Here is a 24009-nt window from a genome sequence, read left to right as displayed (position 1 = left end):
TGACACCTTCAGAACCACGGTTTCTTCTCATAGTAACAAAAATCATCACTATTTGTTATGCTACGTGGCGTTCAGTCTTGAAGTGCAATCTCTACAGTAGACAGCATTAGTCCCATTTTACAGCTACGGAAGGTAAGGCTTGGAGAGATCGACTCCTGGGTAACAAGAGGCAAAGGCAGGACTCCCAGGTCAGTGTGATATTCACACTCCTGTCCCTTCTAATACAACATGCTGGCAGTTTCCCCTGTCATTTACCACCCTTAAGTATCCTCACAAGAGAAATTCCTCAAAACATACAACTTTTAGAAAGCCTATTGTTTCCGAACAGAAAATTTAATCCACAATTAGTCTAAGATAATAGTGATGGAACCAAGATGAGATACTCTCTCTCTTACTTACTTCACGTGTTAGTATGTTGGTTACATTCATTGAACTGGTTTTTTTTTAATTTTATGCAAAATCATTTTTTAAAAAAGATTTATTTATTTGAAAGGCAGAGTTACACAGAGGCAGAGAGAGAGAGAGAGAGTCTTCCATCTGCTGGTTCACTCCCCAGTTGGCCACAATGGCCACGAAGCCAGGAGCCAGGAGCTTCTTCCAGATATCCCATGCGTGTTCAGGGGCCCAAGGACTTGGGCCATCTTCCACTGCTTTCCAAGGCCATAGCAGAGAGCTGGATCAAAAGTGGAGCAGCCAGGACTTGAACTGGTGCCATATGGGATGCCAGCACTGCAGGCAGAGGCTTTACCCACTAAGCCTGCAGTGCCGGCCCCCATAGAACTGTTTTTAAAATGTGTGGTTACTTGGCTACTTTTCTATTTTAAAATACAGGTTATTAGTCCTGATTCTCTGTCCTGCTCTTCACAGGCAGAATACTACTGTGAACTTCTTCCTAATAAGAGATCATTCTCCTCCCTTTTCTAGATAGGAGAAGGCTACAACAGAATTTCCCAACACTCCACTTGGAGGATGCATTTTAAGTTTAAGGGAATGTGAGGAAGAGAATTTTATTAAGAGACTAGAAGAGAAGTGACCTTAAAGATGTCCTCATGCCCTCTGCCTTCAAACTTGATTGTATTGAAATCACCTAAGGGGAGTATTTGTCCTATACTTATGGCCTCTGGATAAAAGGATTCTACCTGTATGCAAAAATGTCTTCCAATGTTGGATTGCTTCTGCTGTCAAGAAAATTGTCACGGAAGACTCACTACAGTTGGGAGTGATCCTATGAGATTGGTTAGCAGGAGCTGCCATTTTGTAAAATCTGCTTGCAATGTCATGATAAAAGGGAAGACAACACTCAGTTTTCTCTTCTCCAGTCCTAATTAATTTCAGTGTCCATTATCTTTCTCTTCTTAGCTCTTATTTTTTTAAATCTTGCTCTCTTCAAAATTCATGCCTAATTCTCTAAGGTTTTTCTTATTTGTGAGATCAAAGCAAACTCTCAAACTTCCATGGATCTGAATGAAAATCAATTTAATTGCATTTAAAAAATCACATCTATTTATAAAATTGATTTATTCATAAATATTTATTCAACCTAATTTACCTGCTAAGGATGATTTGGAGTGTACACATATATATAGGATATGGTAGGGAGGAGTCTAGTAGTATGAATCCCATTATCTGAACCCTGTGTGGGAAGGGTTGCACCTTTCAAACTGCCCAAAAGTTTTAGTGAAGATAGCCAAATTTTTGATTTATGGCAGCCAGATATAGAAATGATCATTCATTCATTTAACAAATATTTTACTAAGCACCTACTATTCTGACACCAGTCACTGGTCTAGGGATGTCTTAACAAAAAACAAACAAAACAAAACAAAACAAAACAAAAAAAACCTTCACCCTTAGATGAAAATTAATTTCACAAAGAAAAAGACTTAAAAAAAAGTCAAAAATTGATCAGTTAGGAGGATGTAAACCTAAGGGAAGGGAGGTGGAGAATTCTGAGAGTGAAGGAATAGCCAAATAGAGTGATGGGATAATGTTGGGGTAGGGCCTGAAGGAAAGGAGGTGGGGGTTGCATCCAGGGTTTTGTGTTCAGACAGAGGGATCAGCAGGTGTAAAGTCCTGAGGTGTGCAGTATTCCTGTCTGTGTGTTCAAGGAAGAGCAGAAGGCTGCTAACTGGCTGGAGCACAGTTAGAGGGAGAGAGTGTAAGGAGATGAAGTCGGATGGAAGGAGTTGCTCAAGGCCAGCACTGTGGCCTAAAAGGTTAAGCCTCCACCTGCATTCCATATGGGTGCCAGTTGGCATCCCGGCTGCTCCACTTTGTACCAGCTGCCTGGAAATGTGACTGGGAGAGCAGAGGATGGCCCAAGTACTCAGGCCCCTGCATCCACATGGGAGACCCAGAATTTCCTGGCTCCTAGCTTTGGCCTGGCCCAGCCCTGCCTGTTGTGGCCATTTGGGGAGTGAACTAGTGGATGGAAGATAGATATCTCTCCCTCCCTTGATCCTTTCAAATAAATAAATAAATAAATATTTACGGAAAAAGGGAGTTGCTCAGGAGATTTTGTGGTGTCTTATGGGTCAATAAAAAGACTGATTTTTCCTTTTTAAAGCCAATGGAAAGTCATTTTTAAGATTTGTTTATTTATTTTAAAGGCAGAGTTACACAGAAAGATAGAAAGAGAGAGAGGTCTTCCATCCGCTGTTTCACTCCTCAAATGACCACAACAGCCAGAGCTGGATCAGGCTGAATCCAGGAGCCAGGAGCTTCTTCTGGGTCTTCTGCGTGGGTGGCAGAGGCCCAAGAAATTGGGTTGCCCTCTGCTGCTTTCCCATTCACATTAGCAGGGAGCTGGATTGTAAGTGGAGCAGCCAGATCATGACCAGCACACATACAGGATTCTGGCATTGCAGGCTGCGGCTTAATCTGCAGTACCATGATGCTGGCCCCCACTGGAAGGTTTTAATCAGAGGACTGGGTGACATAATCTGATGTAGAGATTCACTGGATTATTTTGGCTGGCATATTAAGAATAGACTGAGTGAGGCAAGGATGGAACTGGGAAAACCAATCAGGAGACAATGTCAATAATTTAGGCAAGAGTATTTGGCAATTTAGTACAAAATGGTACCCATGGAGGTGATGAGAAATGTCAGATACTAGATGTATTGTATGGTCAGTGCTAACAGACCAGGCGTAGAGTGTAAGATGGGGGGTAGTCCACACTGACTCCAAAGACTTTGATCTGAGCAAGTGGGAATTTGGAAAATGCCTGTGCTTCCTGAGTGCTTTCTTCTCTTTGAGTGTCTCTTCTAGGATCTCTGCTTTTCAGAAATTCCAATCAATGGTTATAAGGTCAAAAGATATACCATTTGCTCTTTTTACTTTTCTTGGGCCTTTGGGAATAGCCGTGCTGGGTAATTAATGATTATGTGTTTAAGAAGTCAAATGAGTTGGACTAATAGTTACCAGTTGAAGATCCTTGCTCTACACTGCATGTATAAGCAGGATTTCAGCCAAGGGAACCTTATAGCTTTCAAGGTGTATGACATAATACAGTTGAACTTCAAGGCATTAAACTCTTTTGGCTTCTAGGACTATTTACATTGCTTTAGAAACGTAAACCTCAAAGAATCTTTCGTTTTCAAGTGTCAAGTGCTCCTGGCGAGTTAAGTTGGTTACCAGACAGTTCAACAAGGAAGCTAACTACACTACTTTGTTAATGAGCTGTATGGCTAAATCAACATTCAATTGGCATAAAAAGATGATTTTTATTAAGCCAAGAAAGACCCTCAGCTGCTCTGAGCTTTGCTCCTAAATGCAGAGCCCCATATTTGTTTCTCCTCAAGGGGCAGAAGTGCATCTAAATCTGATGTACTCTGCTTCCTTTACACTGGCCACCTGCTTGTTCTCGTGACACATGGCAAACTGCCAAATATTCACTCATCACAATGTAAATGACCCTTGCCAAAATTTCTTTATTTTTAATTGCTATACTTCCTTTTTTAAAATTTTATTTAAGTAATACAAACTTCTTGCATTTTATATACACAAATTTAGGAACACAGTGATTCTTCTCACCCTACCTTTCCAAAATTTCTAAGATCTCATTCCATTTAGTTTGCATGAACTTGACTGTTTTTAAAGAGGATGTTCTCTCAAAAGAATCTCATTGCAAGTACAGTCCAATCTTAGATTCACAGCTCTAGTATGAGGCGTTTATGTTCAACTCTCTATTCTACTGCTTATTAGCTTTCTACCCCTGGCTAAGTTGTTTATCCTCTTCAAGAATTGTCATCTGCAGGATAGTGATAGTGTCTACTTTGTAGGATTGTTGCGAGGATATATGAAATATGCCACATAAAGCAAGAATACCAATTTCCTACACACAGTAAGTAATGTATCAGTGTTGGCTACTACTAAAGGCAGAGGTAGGAAAATGCTTCTTTAGTCTTTTAGGGCGATATAGAACATCCAGTGATTCATGAGTTCAGTGGAAGTCTTACACCCTTCACTACATAATTGTATTGGATTGGCTAAATATTGGCATGTTCTCTCATGGGTTGAAGTCCTAAAGGACAGACTGCTCTAGAAACACACTGACTGAATGTTGCAGGTGCAATATGAACTATGCCAACTGCCGAATGCCACAGTCCTCAGGGGAGTTTGAAGGATGTCTTCACTCAGCACATGGGTGTGTCTGGGGTGTAAGTGCACACATCTGCTTAAGATCATCATAGCTGTGTTGGCCTTATCCAACAAACGGGAGGAAAAGGGATGCAGAAAACTTGAGGGAATAAATACTGGGTATTATTTCTTCCTAGTATGGAAAATGAAAGATAGCAACAGGATGGTGAAAGTATTCAAAAAGGGTGAAAGAAACTGGGAATATGTGAAAGAATGACTGAATGTGCAGTAAAGATAGTTCCATGTAGGGAAGAATTTCTCCTAAACCAGAACCTAAGCACTGACCAAGATGCCCTGGTAACAAGCAAGATTCTGCCAAGAGCAGGGCCTCAGGGCAGACTGAGGTTTCAACCCTTTACAACTATTGGAAGTTATTAGAGAGGTTCCTTAGAATTAATTAGTAGGAAAAAAAATTCCATCCAAGTTTAGTTTATATTTCAATTTAAGACATTTATTTATTGGAGAAACAGAAAGAGAGAGATCCCATCTGTTGGTTCACTCCCCAAATGCCTGCTACAGTCAGGGCTGGGCTAGGCTGAAGCCAGGAGCCAGGAGTTCAATCCCCGCTTTGGATAGCAGGAATCCAACTACTTGAGATGTTACTTGCTGTCTCCCAGGCTGTGCATTAGCAGGAAGCGCACACTGAGAGTGGGGATGTGGGCATTCCAAGCAACTGCTTTTTATTTATTTATTTATTTATTTTTGACAGGCAGAGTGGACAGTGAGAGAGAGAGAGAGACAGAGAGAAAGGTCTTCCTTTGCCGTTGGTTCACCCTCCAATGGCCACCGCGGCCGGCGCGCTGCAGCCCGCGCACCACACTGATCCGATGGCAGGAGCCAGGTACTTATCCTGGTCTCCCATGGGGTGCAGGGCCCAAGGACTTGGGCCATCCTCCACTGCACTCCCTGGCCACAGCAGAGAGCTGGCCTGGAAGAGGGGCAACCGGGACAGAATCCAGTGCCCCGACCAGGACTAGAACCTGGTGTGCCGGTGCCGCAAGGCGAAGGATTAGCATAGTGAGCCACGTCGCTGGCTCCCAAGCAACTTCTTAACTACTAGACTATATACCCACCCCTATTTCATTTTAGAAAGACAAACAAGAGAACTTAATGCTCTACCGAAAATGGTATGTTAGCCTAACAGAATATTGAGGCTGAAGTTTCACCTAAAGCCCGCATTGGACATTACACACTGACGTAAGAGTCCAGACTAAAATGCATACTTTACAAAGGAAATGGTAGCAAGGTACTTACTTAACTCTTGAACCTTTCAGCCAGGTCCAGGTAACTAAAGGGCACCTGATACACCAAGGAAAGCGGATTTTGTGAAGAATTCTGGAGTGTCGTAGATGTGTGTGTTGGGAGTAGCTGGAGTGAAGGTTCCATCCCTATATCTCAAGTCTTGTGGGAGTATCAAGGTGGCTTCTTAGATCACACATGAGAGGCCAGCATGGGGATGGGCAGGAGGTCAGAATGGGACTGGGATCTGATGCCCTCTTGGGAAAGCTGGGGGTGAAGTACAGGCTAACAAACTATTATGGAGAAAAAAAAAAATGAAAAACAGGAAATGTGCTGCCACATCCTCACAGGCAAATGATGGAATTGTTACCCATGGACCAGTACAGGCCAGGAGCAAGGGAGGGATGGAGGGTGTCATCATGGGGCCTCTCCAGAGGGGCAGTGGATCCTGGTAGCTACAAGCCATAAATAGACAGCTGCTTAAGGCAGTACAGACAAGTCACGTTACCCCCTAGAACAAAGACAGATTGGGATGGATCAAAGCCTACAGGTAAAATGTACCCCATGATGGGAATCTTCCAATATCCCAGGAAAGTGTCCCTCTCTGGGTCTGACTGGTCCTAAGAGGAAAAAGCCAGAAGAGAAGGTTATCAAAGTAAGGAAAAGCTTCCTCTGGCCTCCTTCTTCTCCATCCTTGCCCTTCAACCCAGGGTGCCAGCAGGCAGAGTTAGCAAGCTGGAGAGACAGGGGAGGGAGCAAGTGAAGATGCCAACAGTGAGGCCTTCCCTAAAGGGACTGAACCTCATGAAATTGGCCCCACTGGGGAAGCAGAAGAGATCTCACTTGAAGTTGGAGCTTGTGATTACAGGTGATGGAACCTTCTCTTTCAAAATAAGACTGGTTTGGGAGACTTAAAGTCACCCTAGAATTACTCCTAAAGGTAAGCAGAATGTCGAGGACCTGTTTCATCATCACCCAGTGGTGGTGGAAGAGCTTCTGTTATTTAATGCAATTTAAATGGTGGTAGGAGAGAAAAAGAAGGAAGCAATTGGATGAAATGCTATGGGTAAAGCCAGTTTAGCATATTGGTTACAGTTAAGTGTTCTCATATACAACATTTAAATTCCTCAGATAATAATTCAGTCCACAGTGGGAGTGACAACTCAGGCTGATACACTGGCTGCTAGCATCAGACGTTCAAACCTCAAAATAGAAGAAACACCTCTGTTATTTTCAGATCCCTTGGGTCATTGCTGGCTCAGGGGCTATCACGTGGCTTCCTTTGGTCAGCCAGGCAGAGAACAGCCTGAGCCTAGGGACAGAGCTGGACAGAAGGAAATGACATCAGAGAATAAGACGTGAAGTTGCTTTGTGTGTTAAGATTAGGGTTTGGATTTAGGCAGAGACCAGAGGTCTGCAATATTTTGGGCATAAACAGAAATAACTATATGCCTAAAGGCTGATTTATTTATATCACAGTTGAATCTCTCGTCTAGGATAATTGATAATTTTCTTCTCTATTGTTAGCCCTGGAAGGAAAGTGTTCAGCAGTCTGAATAAGACATGGAAGAGCAATAACCATTGTGCACTGAGCTGACTGCTTTTCTTTTCTCACAATCAACACTGCTGCTGAAATTGTCATATGCGGACTCTGCATGGGATTTTGTTTTAAACCTCCATGCTATTTTTAATTTCTCTTTAGAAAGCTTTAACCTACTCTTCCAAATCATGCTTCAAAATTTCACTCTTCTCCTGACACATTCAATTGATTGACATTTATACCATAGCTAAAAGAAACAAAAATCCTCTAATCTCGTTATTAGGATATTACTCACCAATGTTTTAACTTTCTAATTTCTGCTACATTTCAGTTCTGAAGGTTTTCAAACAAAGTGGGTGGGAAAAAGAACAGAAAATAAATTCCTATCTTTCATCTATCATTTTGGATATCTTGTCACTGTCATATAAGCATTCACACAGTACTTAATACTTTCAAATATATTAATAATTATTTCTTTTTCCAGTTATTAGCCATACAGAGATCTGTGGAGCCTTAGATCTCTCTATCTATTGCCATACTCTCAACTCTCTGTTGTTTTAAAGACCTGATAAAGCAAGCCCTTGATGTTCTACATCTGATCAAAGACCACATCAGGCAGTTATCAATGGGACGGGAAAATCGTCCCAGGGATCCTGTAGAAAACTGTTGTTCTCACTCTTCCATTAGCAGGGATAAAAGGGAGGTACAGACATACACTACAGAAAATAGTTCAATTTTTCTTCATCACACTGAATCTTAATACTACTCACAAGTTAGAACATTCTTCCTTTTCTTGTCAAGACAGAGTCTCCTCCTCTATGACTGACTAACTTGCCCCCATGGAGGTAAAAATAGGCCTGAACTTTGTGCTTCTTGAGAGCAAGAACTTCTTCATCTTTGTATCTTTAGCTTATAGGAAAGTGCCTGGAAATATTATGTGTTCAAAAAGTTTTTCAGGGGCCAGCGCTGTGGTGCAGCGGGTTAACACCCTGGCCTGAAGCATTGGCATCCCATATGGGCGCCGGTTCTAGTCCCAGCTGCTCCTCTTCCGATCCAGCTCTCTGCTATGGCCTGGGAAAGCAGTAGAAGGTGGCCCAAGGCCTTGGGCCCCTGCACCCATGTGGGAGACCTGGAGGAAGCTCCTGGCTCCTGGCTTCAGATCAGCGCAGCTCTGGCCGTTGTGGTCATCTAGGGAGTGAACCAGCGGATGGAAGACCTCTCTCTCTCTGACTCTACCTCTCTCTGTTAAAAGAAAAAAAGTTTTTCTTGAATGATTTTTAAGGCAACACTTAAATAATGTAGAATAGAAACCAAGCCTTAAATAATGGTGACTAAGTGTCTGGTCTCTACCCCCATCAACTTAATGGTGAAGGGGATTTATGACTAGTTCTGGGATTAAGGTAAAGAAATGAGTTAAAATAAGATTTTTGCTAGGATTCCATCATTATTGGTAAAGTTTTAATGATTAAAAACAGAGAACTCACTTCCATTATATTTACCCCCTTAATTTTCATCTGTGAACCAAGAATGTATCATCTACCTTCTCTGTTTGCCTAATAGGGAAAACAAACAAACAAAAAATTTGCATTTTAGATATTTTGCTTAAGTCCAGGTGTTGCTATTCACTTTAAAGTTAAGAATTTGATTAAGCTTAAACCTGTGGAAACTGTTTATGAAATCTGAACACAATTTTGAAGCAGGGGCCTTTTGTTCAAAAACACAATGTTTTGATACTTTCAAAGTTGACTCATTTCCCCCAGGTGTGCCCTTGCTACTTTTTGCCAGGGGTTTCTCTAAGAAAATAACCCAGAATTAAGAATACAGAAAGAAGTAATGTGGATAGCCAGGAATCAGGGTCCCTGGAAATGCAAAACCTGCAATGGGAGAGAACACAAGAGCTTTCAATAAATTCAGCTGCTGTGTATTAGTCAAGCAGAACATCTAGCAGGGTGTTGCAGGGACACTAAGTCTTAAAGAAACGGGAATGTAATAAATGAAAAGGAAGGAAACAAGCACAAATGAAATAAACAAAATGATATCCTCAGAGACGTGGGCAATGCACCATGCTTATGAAATAAAGATCCGTGTCATCTTTGAGAAGTCAAAGGCCAACCACTCTATCATTCCTGGTCTAAGTAGCTCTTGTTTGTGTTTGCTACATTCACTGGACCAAAATGAGATGGCTTTAAAGTCACAAGGGAAAAGTAAAAGGCACAGTAGCTTATGGCCCATTTCTAAGGTAATCAACATGCTTTATTTATTTTGTGCCAGGAAGACAGAACTGGAATGAGGGTGAGCTGAGGGAATAGATATGAATGTGTTTGGGACGGGCAGAAGCTAAGGCGGTTCTCACCCATGATAGGGCTCCAGCCGTGAATTGTGCTTCAGAAAGATGGCAGCGATTGGTGTCATGGGTTCAGAGAGGGAGAGCAGCTAGGAGGCCAAGTGAGGACAAGGAGTCAAGTGGCAGACCAGAGCTAGTAAGACACGACAGCCATCTCCTGTGCGGGCTCTAAGACTAAGCATTGTGGGAGGTTGATTCGTGCAGAAGGTGGAAATGGTACCATGAATATTTTGGGATAATAATCAGCACAAATGCATGAATGAGCTATATTAATATTTTTATTATTTTTAGGAGATTGGGCGCTCCCTTTCTGTTCCCGGAAGATTTATGCCACCCACCATTTCTACAACATCTCCCTGGGGATACCAACCTGCTTATAACTACTCTAGCAAGTCAGCTGATGGGATGGACAAACCAAGCAAGAGACCAACCCCTTGGGAAGCGGCTGCAAAGTCTCCCCTTGGTCTAGTGGATGATGCCTTCGGACCTAGAAACATCCAGGAATCCATTGTGGCAAATGTGGTCTCAGCAGCTCGGAGGAAGGTGCTTCCAGGGCCTCCACAAGATTGGAATGAGAGATTCTCCTATGTTCCTCAAACCCAGAAGGCCAACATCAGCTCATTTAGAAAGCAAGAATATAATGTCACATCCCTAGCCAATAATAATAATAAGTCCAGCAGTTCTCAATATGGTTCCCAGTTGCCATATGCATGTTATAGGCCAGTCTCCAGAAATGATTCTGAAATAATGTCCTTGGAAACCAGGTCTGATTACTGTCTTCCAGTAGCTGATTACAACTATAACCCACACCCAAGGGGCTGGAGACGCCAAACATGAAAGTTACAAGAACTGATCATGTGCCAACTATGATTTTTCTTAATGCTCCTTTGTAGAGTTTTTGACTTTTCTGGTAGATTTTGATTCACTTCTGGCCTCTTCTTGTTCTTATAGGTTATTGATCTGCATTTGTGTGTTTATGTGTGTATAGGGGTTTGTGAGCATGAATCACTTCCTTATCTGGTGAGGCACTGAGAATTTCTCTGAAAAAAATTTATTTTTTGCATTGATGTGCTGGCACTTAAAAGTAACTCATAATCTTAATTACATTTATATGAGTGGTCTGATCAACTAAACTCTACTGAATTTAGATGAAATTAAGTGTTTTCTTGAATGTGCTTTAGTCCAGAAAGGAATGAATGGAATATGGTGTGCTCATTATCATCAGCTGTAATAACAATGAATATAATTCTGGAGAAATTTTCATTGGGAACCTGCTAATGAGTAATGATTATGAAAAAGTGACTTCTTTAGTGTTATTTCAAGCATTTGTCTGAGACACTTTATGTCTAGTAAAATTAAGATTTTCTTTTTGAAATATAGGAGTTCTCAGAAAAAATCAATGTAATCAATGTAAATGAATATGATTATTAGGCACTTCAGATGGGTTTGGGGGGTAAATGATGTAATGTGTGGAGAATTGAAAGGTTTATGTATAGGATTTATTTTTAATCTAATTTAGAGCCAGCAGCCTGAGACAGGAGTAGCTATGAGTTTGGATATCCCAATTTATCAAATGAGAAAATTGGATTATCTGATATCTTAGTTCCTTATCAACTTGGATATTCTGGGATGCTCTCGTTAGTAAAATGACCTTTGATGCATTGTCCATATTTTGTTGTTCATTTTACAAATGTCAGATTAAGTTTAGGAATGAATTAGGTAACTAGTGTCACTGCCTGTGTCATCAAAGGTCCCAAAAGGAATTGCTGGGCAGCAGGTTTTATGTTACGTGTTACATGGAGGGAGGACTGATGTGAAAAAAATCTATTAATGAGTTTAAGGAAATGATAGATGAATATGCCTGTTATTATGAAAGTATAGGTCATGACCACTTATTTGATTAGAAGAAACATGCCACGGAAGCCTATGTAACTAGTGGTGCTAGTGGGATGTTCAAAGGAAGTTAGACAGCTGTGTCATCAATCCCCTAACCCATGACTCTGTAGCTTGATAATAAACAATCAGATCCAACACCACTTCTTACTACTACACCCACAAAGCACTAAATATAAGGACATTCAAAATTTTACACAGTAAGCAAGTATCTAGAATATTTTTAAATAAAATCTTGAGTATTCAAAACTTGCTCAAGTTTTTAAATACGATAATTTTGCTTTGTTTGCTTTTGTAACTCGAATTTATCATTATGATGTTCTCTTTCATTGAATAAAATTTAAAAGATTCCAGGGTGCAAGTAATCCCTTACCTTCAAGGCTAGAAAAAATAATTTTTTTTAAAGGTAACCTTAGTGGTAGAACCAGCCAAATAGTACTTTGTTCAGTTATGGAAGAAAAAAAACATAAATATTTTCTATATTGTTAAATCATCTTAAATTGATATAGTGTTAATTCCCTCAAGGTGTAAAATATTGTTAGTGACTCCACAAATTTCCATGAAATCTTAAAAGATAATATCTGGTATATGGATCAGTCTGTCAGCATATTCTCAGAAATCCTTCACCTAAAATCCTTACTTGGTTCAAAGTTTATTATAGTGGTTGAATCATTCTAGGTTTGAAAGTTTTAACAAATGGAGGATTTAGTGGAAAAGATTTTGCTTGTTAGGACCATATTCCATTTTATTGCTTTCTCTTACAAGTGTTAGTGTTATTTCCATCAGTTGATACACATTATACTTGTCGTGTTCACTAGAACTTTCACTAGACTCAAAATAGAGAGAAGTAGATGTTTTAAACTTAAATATTATTATAAAACACTCTTCTTCCTTTGCATTAGATCAAAATTATTTGCATTATCTGAATCTATTCTATACATCACAGAAAAGATAATACATGGTAGGAAAGCTGCTCATTTTTCACTCACAAGGAAATGAACTTCCCCTATTTTATTAAAAATGAATGCTTCAAGAAACTCTACTTTGCAGATGAAAATTCTGAAAAAGCAAAAATACCAGTGTCAAACTCAGATTATTTTTCTCTAGCCTACCTGCAAATGGACAAAGTTAGATTGCTTCCACTTAAGCTAATGGTTGAGACAGGACACCCACCACACTGAGATCTAATTCCTATACATATAGAAGATCTAGATGACTCAGCACAAAAAAAGTAAAATAAGCTGGTCTGTCTTCTCAGTAATACCAGGAAGAGTTGTTGCTTTGTAAATAGAGGACATGTTTTTCACAAGACGTTTTTCTCATAGTAGCAATCACATGAGTAGGAAGAGGTCACGCTTTATTGTGGATTAAAAGAACTTTCTGTAAAAGTAAAGTATACCAGTCATAGAGGCACTAATTTGGCACTTTTTCTACATCTTGAGCTTAAGTATATCATTGCATGTGTGAGTCCATTATTAAGTTGACTTACAATTTGTACTGTATTTTGAATTTTATTAATGCACAGATTCAAGTCCATTTATTTCTGAATATGTCTCTTATATTTGGGCACTGTCACACACATTGGAAAGGGTCACCCTATTAGGGTTTAAGTGTATACACATATAAATTGAGACTTAAATTTATCAAATGGCTTAGTTATAATAATTAGAGAGGAATTATAGAAATGTTTGTTTTAAAAAGAGGGTAGATTTTCACACTTTGTTCTATTCAAAGCGGAAGTAACTCCACTGTCCACACTTCTACTAAAAAGCAGACTATGTTCTCCTGATAATTAAATAGATATTTCAACCTCTGTTTATCCAGACTGTATATGAAAGATGCATACTGAAAATCAAAATTATGTTAGTAATAAATGTAACTTGAACATCAAGTCAAGAAACCTTTCATTTTTCCTTATTAAAAATTATTGTAAATTGTTCTTTATACCAAAGAAGATTCACTGTTATCCACTACATATTTTTAAATTTTATTTTCCATAGTAGCTTCCAGATACATCAAAATAATTTCATGCTAGGTGGAAACCTTTAAACTGTTGTTAAAGAAAGAAAGTGTTCATTGACCCCTGTTACAGCATGGTGGGGAAGACTTTATTCAGGACCACTGCAATGGGGTCTTGTGGTAACGGGGTAGAGATTGGATTTGACTCTGAACAAAACATAGACAAGAGGGAGTTCAGAGCCAAGGAGCAGGGTGTGTGGGGGGGACTGGTCAATAGATGGAAAGTTACCAAGACAAAACACCAGGGGTAGGGAGCATTCTGGCTGAAACAACCTAATAGGGTTCTTACTAAAGAGAGGTCAGGGTGACCAGCCTTAATAGGTGGTAGTGGTGGTGGGGGCTGCATGAGGAGCTACTGAGATTGGAGGGTCATCAGATATTGGAGAAGGGGAGGAGGTATTCTTGGCAAACTGACTTAGCAAGGCTCTTTGCCAAAATAAGATTTTACGTGGAAGTACAGATGGGTCTAGCAGAAGACTCAGAAGCCTGATTAAAGTTTGACCAAGCAAAAAATTCTTTGTTACTGTGACATTTAAAAATTTCTTTGAAACCTTATCTGAAAAATAGGATCAATTTAACAAGTAAGGTATGAAGTTTAGAATCCAAACTTATTTAGATATTCATGTTAACTAATTCTTTCCTTACTAGTATACTGAAAATCGGTCCTAAGTCCAGGTACAGACAATGGTAACATGGTTGACAAACGCTGGTTGAATTTCTAAAGCCATGCTTGTCATTCTAGTATTTCCAATTATTTGTCCCCATTAGGCTGGCCCAAGATTACCCTCTGTAGACTCAAGTCCTCACCATAAAAAGGCATTTTTAAGCAAAACATTTTGAAAAATGACTTTGGCTCTTTTACAGAATATTAAAACTATCAGCCGGAATGTGAACTCCCTGGTTAACTGGAATCACACAGCACAGCTTTTTAATACTGTTTTTCCATGGAAAAAGCCCCTTTACTCTGAGGAATTCCTGGTGTCCAGTAACTTATGAAGTTCAAAGCATTACTAAGAGGTGGGTAATATCATCTCCATATGGAGCCAACAGGCAGCCTGAGGCAAGGAGAGTTCAATTCCCTGGCAAGATTCTCAGGCAGACAGCAACAGCAAAGCCTCAAGACCTGGCAGTTTGTCCGTAGTCCACATAACAGAGGTGTTCAGAACATAGGGCTCCCTTCTCCTAAGCAGTTTTGGCAAATCACAAGATAAAGGACATCTCAAATTTAATACATCAGTATTTTTCATGAAGGGGCATTTCATTATTTATAAACACTTTCAATCACGCCCTCCTATGAAAATTGACATAAGAAATGCCATCAGGACTGGGCCGACATTGTGGTGCAATGGGTTAAGCCACCGCCTGTGACTCTGGCATCCCATATTAGTGCAGTTTATGTCCCAGGTGCTCCTCTTATAATCCAGCTTCCTACTCAAGCACCTGGGAAAGCTTGGGAAGATGGCCTAGGTTCTTAGGCGCCTGCCACCCACTTGGGAGACTCAGATTGAGTTCCATGCTCCTGGCTTCCGCCTGGCCTAGCCCTATCCGTTGAGGCTGTTTGGTGAGTGAACCAGCAGAAGGGAGATCTCTATCTCTCTCCCTCTGCCTTTCAAATAAATAAATAAATATTTTGAAAGAAATAAGAGGGAATACCATCAGTATATGTTCCTGTGGGGTGGGATTCATTTGCTTTAAAGGTGTCCAGAAGGCTTGCTGGAGTGTTCTTTCCTTCCTTCTGTAACCTTCTTCATCAAATTCCCTCTGCTCCCAGCCCCTCTACCAGGAAAAAACTCAGCTCACCTCAGCATTTTTCACTCTGTATTTTTTATGTGAGGGGACGAAAAGCCTTCATAAAAGTGGGACTGCCATACCATGATGGTTTAAATAAGTGTGAGATTTGTCCTAAACTACCCAACAAATTACAATGGTCCATATGTAGGCAAAGGCACAATCTTACTTAAGCCCAGATTTTTCCAGAGAGGCTTGTCCACATAGCTATCCACATACAGAGGTAGAGACAGGATCTTCTGCATGGCCTTTTCTTAGCATCACCTTTACTAGAAAAGGAAGATTCTTTATTTAGATAATTGAGCTAAAAATGGATTCTCCAGGGATAATTCTTCAACACAGAGGTATTTCTAGAGCCCATGTTTGAAAGTAAAGTGCTACGCTTTCTTCCATCCCTGCCCTCACTCGGATAGAGCAACCAATTTTAGAGCAGCAAAGGAAACCTCAACCCAGGAGTCTGCAGAAGCTTCACAGCTCTCAAAGCTGCTCCCTGACCTGTCGGGACGAGCCTCATTTCAAGAGGCTGCTGGCTTGGTGGTTTTTCTTGTTAAACTACATGTCATTCATACCGCAGTTTTCTGCAGGTCCAGTACATAGGACACAGAGGCATCCTAGTTTAAAAACAATAAATAGATAAATAAGGGGGAAAGTATTTCCTAGAGCTTGTTACTACACAAGCAGAAAGGTGTGATCCCTTCTCTCACCCTTCATAAGGGTTGCAGCTACCACTGCTCTAACAAAAGGCAGGTTCACAAGAGAAATGTGTAACGAATTTATGTAATCAGTTTTACAGACATGTAAGCCTTCGGAAATGAAGACTCAGAGGCCCCAGGGGGAAACTGTGTTCACGCCTACATTTGGTAAAGACTGGACAGATGTATAGACATGTGACTGGACAGAAGGTCGTAGATTCAGCAGGGAAACCCAGTGAGGTCGTCCGTTGGGATTCTTCCTGGCCTTTCTGTGTTGCATTGCTTCCTCCTGGGAGTGGGACACTCCTATACCAAAAGGCAGCTTAGCAACAGTATTGGATGACAAGTTTATTAATGGAGTCAAGAACTCCATCCAGGTCTCCCACATGGGTAGAGGAGTACTTGGAGCTTCCCAGGCGGTTTAGCAGGTAGCTGGACCATAGAGAGACTAGCAGTGACTTGAACAGGCATTCCTGATGCCATTATCGCAAGTCAGGGCTTCTTCTGCTACACCATAAAACCCACCCCTGGGATTCCACTTTCTGTGTCTCACTCTAGGAGGGAAGGAGGGATGGGAGACAGAAGGATGGGAGAAGCTCAGGTAGAGTTGTCTGTGAGGCCTTGCTGTCTGCTGCTGTTGGAAGCGCTCAGCATGCCAGAGCAGGAGCACCACACTCTGGAGTGCCTTGCTCTGAGCCCAGACATAATTACTTGGGCCTTTATGCCAGTTGAATGCTACTTTACCCTTGGAGTCAGATGATCTCTCTGGTTTCTCTCTATGGTAACTAGGGCTGTGACTAGTAGCATCACAAAATAGCTATGATTTATTGAAAGTTTTAGAGGGTTAAGAAGAAAAACAACCCTAATTTTGTGATAAAATAGCCAAAGTTCAATGCACAGTTAAGCATGAACTTGACAAAGAAAATAACCAAACAGAAAAAAAAAGTTGGGGAGGTGGATAAGGGTTGAGAGGTTTTATGTCCAGCAGTATTTTCCTGTTGTAGTTTTTGAAAATCTTATATTTCTCATTATGATTCAACCAGTTCATTCATACAATGTTTGACTAAGACATGTATCTGTATTTCTCATTTTGCACAAAAAGGGAGACATTGATAAATAAGATGTAACTATTCAAGGTCTAAAATACTATGATGTAGAAAAAAATCAGAGGTATGAATAAATCCTACAATATTTTGCCTAAGGAAGTTGCCAATGAAGAATACATTTAACTGTCACTTTTTATAGTGTGAATAAATATTTTTCTTTCAAAAATAAGCCTCATATCGTTCATTAAATGTTTTTATTTTGTCATTACCAGTTATAGAATTGTCTTAATCTGTTTCTGCTGCAATAACAAAATGCTTGAACCTAGATCATTTATAAGGAACAGAGTGTATTTTCTCCTGGTCCTGTGAGCTGGGAAGTCTAAGATCCAGGCACTGGCAGGTGTGGTTTCTTGTGAGAGCTGCTCCCTGCGTCCAAGATGGCGCCTGTTGCTGTCGCTACACTCAGAGAAGGGAACGGAAGGAGAAACTTGCCCCCTCCAGCCCCTGTATAAGGCATTGGTCTCATTATGAGGGCAAAGTCCTGAAGGCCTATTCACCTCTGAAAGGTTCTAGCTTTCATTCTGTTGCACTGCAGATTAAGTTTCAACACGAATCCTAGCAAGGATGACTATTACTATTACACAAAGCACATTTTAAAAAGAGTCGTTCTAGGGTTGGAGTTGTGGCACAGCAGATTAAGCCACTGCTTGTGACATATGCATCCCATAGGGGAGCATTGGTTGGAGTCCTGACTGCCCCACTTCCAATCTGACTCCCTGCTGATGTGCCTGGGAAGGCAGCAGAGAATGGCTCAAGTACTTGGACCACTGCAACCCATGTGGAAGACTTAGCTGAACTTCTAGGGTCCTGGCTTTAGCCTGGCCTAGCTCTGGTTGTTGTGGCCATTTGGGGAGTGAGCCAGCAGATGGAAGGTCTCTTTTTCCCTCTCTCCTTGTTATTTAAAAAATTTATATTTTTTAAAAAGGGTCATTGTATAAGTAAAGATGAATGGAGATAGGGCAACCTGAGGAATAGTGAATTTTAGTCATAAGTATTAAACATTTTTATTACAATGAAATCATTGATTATTACATCACAAATATTTCCATAAAACATGAATATTGCATTCACATACCAAAAAAATCCCTTCAAGCATAAATTATCCAAGTTTAGCATTTTCCCTAGCTTATTATTACTCGGTTATAATTGCAAGATTTGATTTTAATCTAAGAATATTGAGGCTCTCATGAAAGTCATCAAAATTAAAGGCCAGAAGGTAATGTTCATTCTGGTTTTTAATTTCTCAACAAAGAGAAACAAGCAATGTGGATGAGTCATCCACAGATTTAATAATATTGAATGATATTTCTATTTTTCCCTAGACGTTTTTCTGTTTCTCTTTAAAAAAAAAAGTTTTATTTATGTACCTAAAAGGCAAAGAAATACAGAGAGAGGCAGACACAGAGAAATCTTCCATCTGCTGGTTCACTCCCCAAATGCCCACAGAAGCTGAAACCGAACCAGATCAAATCCAGGAGCCAGGAGCTCCATCTGGGTCTTCTGCATGGGTGGCAGGGACCGAAGTATATAAGTCATCACCTACTACCTCCCATGATGTGGGTTAGCAGGAAGCTGGATAGGAAGCAGAGCCAGGACTTTAACTCAAGCCCTCTGACATGGAATGTGGGCATTCCAAGTCGCAGGTTAACAACTGCACTCAATGCCGGCACCAAGACTTTTTTCTTCATAATGAATATACCTGGAATTTTCTTAAAGGCACCAAATAAATTCAAATCCTCTCCCTGATTGGAAAACTAATATTAATGGGCTCACCACAGTCCGTAGCTACAGACTCTTACGTGGAGTTTAAGAATAAAGCCCAAGAAAGAAAATGGAAGGCCGCAGTCTGTGGATGCTTAGTAACTCTTCTAGAATCTATTACTCTGACAAAGGCACATGAAGCACTTCCATCTGGTGGCAGCCTAGAAACTACTGTCATGGGGAGGTGGAGTCATTCATTTATTGAGACACTCAGAAATCCTTTATCATTTAGCTAGTCTGTGCCACGCACTGTGTTCAGTGCTGGATACACTGATAAGTAAGCTGTGATCTCTGTCCCAAGGCAGCTGACAGTTCTGAGGGTATGATGCAAGGAGGCAAGAACAAGCATGCATGAACTATTACAAGAACACAGTAGAGCAGACACCCACCCATGGCGGGTGGGAGGTTCCTCACAGAACTTTTTCTAGAGGAATTTATGGCAGAGTCTTAAAGGCTGGGTAGGTAGGGGTGAGCACAGCCCAGAGGGAAGCCATCTCAAGTAGGGAACAGCATGGTCATGATAAATTCCAGGCCAGCCTGTGTTTTCACTACATGAAAAAGTAAGAATCAGAAAACAAAGGATTTTATCCTTTAGACCGAAGTAAACAGCCATAAAAGGCCAGATAGTAAACATTTTAGGTTTATGGAACTATTAAATGTTAGCTCAGCTCTACCTCTGTAGTATAGTGTAGCCACGGCCACTAAGAAGATGAATGAGTGTGGCTCTACAAAACTTCATTTTTGTGAACATGGAAATTCTAATTTCAGATGGCTTTCACAAGTCATGAAATAGAATTCTCTAAAAACCAGTTGTGACTCACCATCCGTACAAAAACAGCCTTCAGTTAAATTGGGCCCACTGGCCATAGTTTGCTCATCTTTTACAGAGCAATAGGGACAGTCATTAAAGGATTTTAAACAAGGCATTGGCATGATCACGTCTGTGTTGTGGGACGTGTGTTCTGGCAGCACTGGGGAAGACAGATTTGGGGGAAGAGGAAGTCACAAGGGGATGTCAGGTCTTTCGAAATGAGATCAACTTTCTTAATAAAGTTGCAAGTAAAACAGTGATAGCCAGAGGCTGCAGAGGGGTGAGGAGGGGGAGGACTCGAGAGAAGTTGGTCAGGAGGTGCAATGACACAGATCCCTAGGAAGAGCAAGTTCTAGTCTTTTATTGCACCATAGGCTGACCAAATTTAACAATAATATATTATATATTTTGAAATAACTAGAAAATCCACAAAGAAATGATAAACATTTAAGGAGGGCCGGCACCGCGGTTCACTAGGCTAATCCTCCGCCTTGCGGCGCCGGCACAACAGGTTCTAGTCCCGGTCGGGGCGCCAGATTCTGTCCCGGTTGCTCCTCTTCCAGGCCAGCTCTCTGCTGTGGCCTGGGAGTGCAGTGGACTATGGCCCAAGTGCTTGGGCCCTGCACCCCATGGGAGACCAGGATAAGCACCTGGCTCCTGCCATCGGATCAGCGCGGTGCGCCGGCCGCAGCGTACTGGCCGCGGCGGCCATTGGAGGGTGAAGCAACGGCAAAAGAAGACCTTTCTCTCTGTCTCTCTCTCTCACTGTCCACTCTGCCTGAAAAAAAAAAAATTTAAGGAGATCAATATACTTATTACCCTGATTTGATCAGTGTACGTTGTATGCGGATTTTCCAATAGCATGTTATACTTCATAAAAATGTGCAATTATTATACGTCAATCAAAGGAAATAAAGGTCTTTTCATGTGAAAAGGCAATCATGTTGCCTTTCCTCTGAGAATATTTTACTAAATTGCCAAACATCAGAATATCCCCAAAGTGGCATGTCCCTCCCCATTACTGCCCAGCCTTCTCTGCCACTGTACTACCTCCTCTTACCTGAACATCCTCCCCATCCCAAACACATGCCTTCACGGTCAGCTGCCTCTTCCTCTTAACTCCTTCACCAGATGAAGAACAGAGACCTGTGGTGAGTGACCGTTGCCAGTCCACTTTCCTGATTTCTGGGAAGATGGTAATGCCTGAGTGAACACCAGGATGACTGACCTTCTCCAAGCCACCAATACATGGAACAGATGGGGTTGCAGCTTTGGAACATTTACTTTCTGGTTTACAGGAATAGCAGTCTTTTTTAGAAAACTTACGTTTGGCACACATAAAGTTATGTAGTCTTGGGAAAATGAAATAATTAGATTCTTTTCCTGCACCATGATCCAAGACCTCATCCTTGCAAAATAATCTCGAATATATATTTCAATGTATTTAAAATTGAATATGCCATGAAAATGCTTTGAAACCAAAAAATTATTTTTGAAAGATTAAGAACTAAAACAAATATCTTTGGTAGGTTTTCAGACCTCACAGACCATTCAGCTAGAAGGGAATCTACAAAGTATGTAATGAAATACAAGGAGGGATTTTAAAAGCCAGAATGAGATCAAGTTTCCTTTCCCTTCAACCTTGTGTTCTTTCTTCAAACAACTGGTCAGAGAACTTTTTTTTAAAAGCTCAACATCAAGATTTAAAATGGCAATATTATCCCATCATTGGTACAATGCAATTTTCAAACACTGGTGTTACTGCACTATTGAATTCATTTTTGGATCCTAAGGAACCTGATGTGTGTAGAGCTGAGTCAATGCTGTTCCAGACATGGCCATGTTAACATTGCTCCTCCCTTCCGAATTTACAGACAGAGGTGATGTCATTGGCAATTGAAGGGATAGCTATATGTAGTGCTATGTAATTATCTCCATTCTGAAATTCTCCCAAAGTGGAGAAACATAAAATGAAGGAAAACACAGTACAGAAGTTGTATAATAATCTGTGCTTGCAAAAGAGTGTAACAGAAAAAGCCAGTAATTCAGTCTAACTAAAGCAGCTCTGTAATCTGAAAATTGCCAGTCTATGACACACACATAAATAGCTTAAGTTCAAAAATGGTGTGAAAATCTTTCAATAGGATATGTGAACATTTATGGCAAACAGAAATTCGCAGGAGTTTATTTATTATGCATTTTCGAAAACAAATAGAAATTATTAGGAAAAGTGTCACATACACACACACATACACACAAAAGCCAATTTCATCACATATATCATTTCAAATGGCAAGGTGAAGATTTCTACTAGAGACTTTGCTGTTACTTATATACTTTTATATAATTAACAAATATCTTATTTAAACAATTAAGGAAAAGTGGGCATAATTTACCTGAATCGTTACTCTCCTTTACTACAATCATCTGATAACTCATTATGAAGTATTAAGTATTTTCCAGGTGTTAAATACTCTACTAAGCAGAAAGAGTGATGATATGATGATGATGATGATGATGAGCCATTCTTTATAGACAATCACAATGTTTCTAACCCTACACTAAAAACTCAGCTCTGTCATCTCATTTAATATTTTAAATACCTTAAAATTGGTATTGTTATCTCCATTTTTACAGATGAAGAAACTAAGGCACAGAAGGCATAACTGACTAGGTCATGCTACTGGAAAGTGAAATTCTTGGGATTTGAATTTGGGACTTCCTCTTTTGCAGCCTACTCAATATGCACTTGTTTATATAAATACGCGTTATAGAAGATGTAGATGACATTACCTCCTCATGTTTGGGAAGCCAGACAGACAAACTTACTATAAAGGAAATCCTAAGGTGTGTTAACATATGGGATCATCACACAGAAAATAATCATAGACAGTATCTAGTCAAACTCCTGTTTTACAGAACGGGCATGGAGACTTAGCAAGGACAAAATGCACAGGGTCACCCACTAAGTGTATAAGCACTTTCCTCCTTGTTTTACTACCCAATTCTAGGCTGCCATTATTTATTACCCAAACTATTTTTTTAAAGATTTATTTGTTTATTTATTTGAAAGGCAGAGTTATAGAGAGGCAGAGGCTGAGGAAGAGAGAGAGATCTTCCATCCACTGGCTTACTCCCTAGATGGCCGCAATGGCTGGAGCTGTGCCAGTCTGAAGCCAGGAGCTTCTGATATTACCCAAACTATTAAAATAGAGTCATACTATGACTGTTTGCCCCTAGTTCTTTTTTTTTCTAAAGTAATTATATTCTGAAACTCAGATCTGTTCATGCCGAGTCACTTAAGCTTTTCAAATGGTTTTCTTTTCCTTCTTCCTGAAGGCTTACAGCTCTGCCTTATCAAGCACTAATCTCTCTCTTCATCTCTTTTTTGAAAAGGTTTATTTATTTTATTTGAAAGGCAGAGTTATAGGGAGAGAGAGAGAAAGAGAAAGACAGAGAGAGAGATTTTCCATCCATTGGTTCACCCCAAAAATGGCCACAATGGCCAGTACTGGGCCAGACCAAGGCCAGGAGCCAGGAGCCAGGAGCTTCTTGCAAGTCTCCCACATGGGTGCAGGGGCCCAAGCACTTTGGTCATCCTCCACTGCTTTCTCAGGCACATTAGCAGGGAGCTGGATTGGAAGTGGATCATCCAGTTCTTGAACCAATGCGCATATGGGATGCTGGCACTACAGTCAGCAGCTTCACCTACTATGCTGCAGCATCTACCCCACCAATTTCTCTTTCCAACTCTAATTTCCACCACCATTCCAAATAGTCAACAATCCATTTATCCAGTCCTGTTGTTCATGTTCCCTTTCTTCTGTCTTTGAAAAACCCTTTCCTTTTTCTGAAATGCCCTCCTCCTTCCCTAGCTGGTGAACTTGTTCATTCTCCAAGAACAACTTAAACATTGTTCATTAAACATTTCATTCATTATAACATTTTAGTCACTTCTTTGCATTTCCATAACGCAGAAGTGAGAAATGTCCAGCCCATGGGCCATATAAAGCTTGCAAAATTGTTTGATCTGGTCATGCCAAGGCAACCTCACACAGGACTTGAAATTGAATAAATCTAATTTTAAACTGATAATTTTGTAAGGTCCACCATGAATGATGTTATAAATATCCAAATAGCCCTTGTCAGAAAAAAAGGTTCCCTACCCTTGCCAT

General features: G+C 40.5%; 1 protein-coding gene and 1 long non-coding RNA gene across 4 annotated transcripts in view; both read left to right on the top strand.

Annotated features, from left to right (window-relative positions):
• Nucleotides 1–13548, top strand: part of SYNPO2 (synaptopodin 2) — a 221038-nt gene extending 207490 nt beyond the window's left edge. For all 3 annotated transcript variants that reach the window (XM_070047672.1, XM_051819804.2, XM_002717223.5), the window contains one exon: nucleotides 10056–13548. In XM_070047672.1, the coding sequence (XP_069903773.1) occupies nucleotides 10056–10601 (546 nt within the window). In that variant the 3' untranslated portion in view covers nucleotides 10602–13548. The remainder of the gene's footprint in view (nucleotides 1–10055) is intronic.
• LOC138843507 (uncharacterized) lies at nucleotides 10–6504 on the top strand. Its single transcript, XR_011378273.1, has 2 exons — nucleotides 10–132; nucleotides 925–6504. It is a non-coding gene; the product is annotated as an uncharacterized lncRNA (long non-coding RNA).
• Nucleotides 13549–24009: the final 10461 nt, after the last annotated feature.

The sequence above is a fragment of the Oryctolagus cuniculus genome, chromosome 8 (assembly GCF_964237555.1).
Source record: "Oryctolagus cuniculus chromosome 8, mOryCun1.1, whole genome shotgun sequence".
Classification (NCBI taxonomy): domain Eukaryota; kingdom Metazoa; phylum Chordata; class Mammalia; order Lagomorpha; family Leporidae; genus Oryctolagus; species Oryctolagus cuniculus.
Note: the sequence above shows the minus strand (reverse complement) of the source record. Positions and strands in the feature narration are given on the sequence as shown.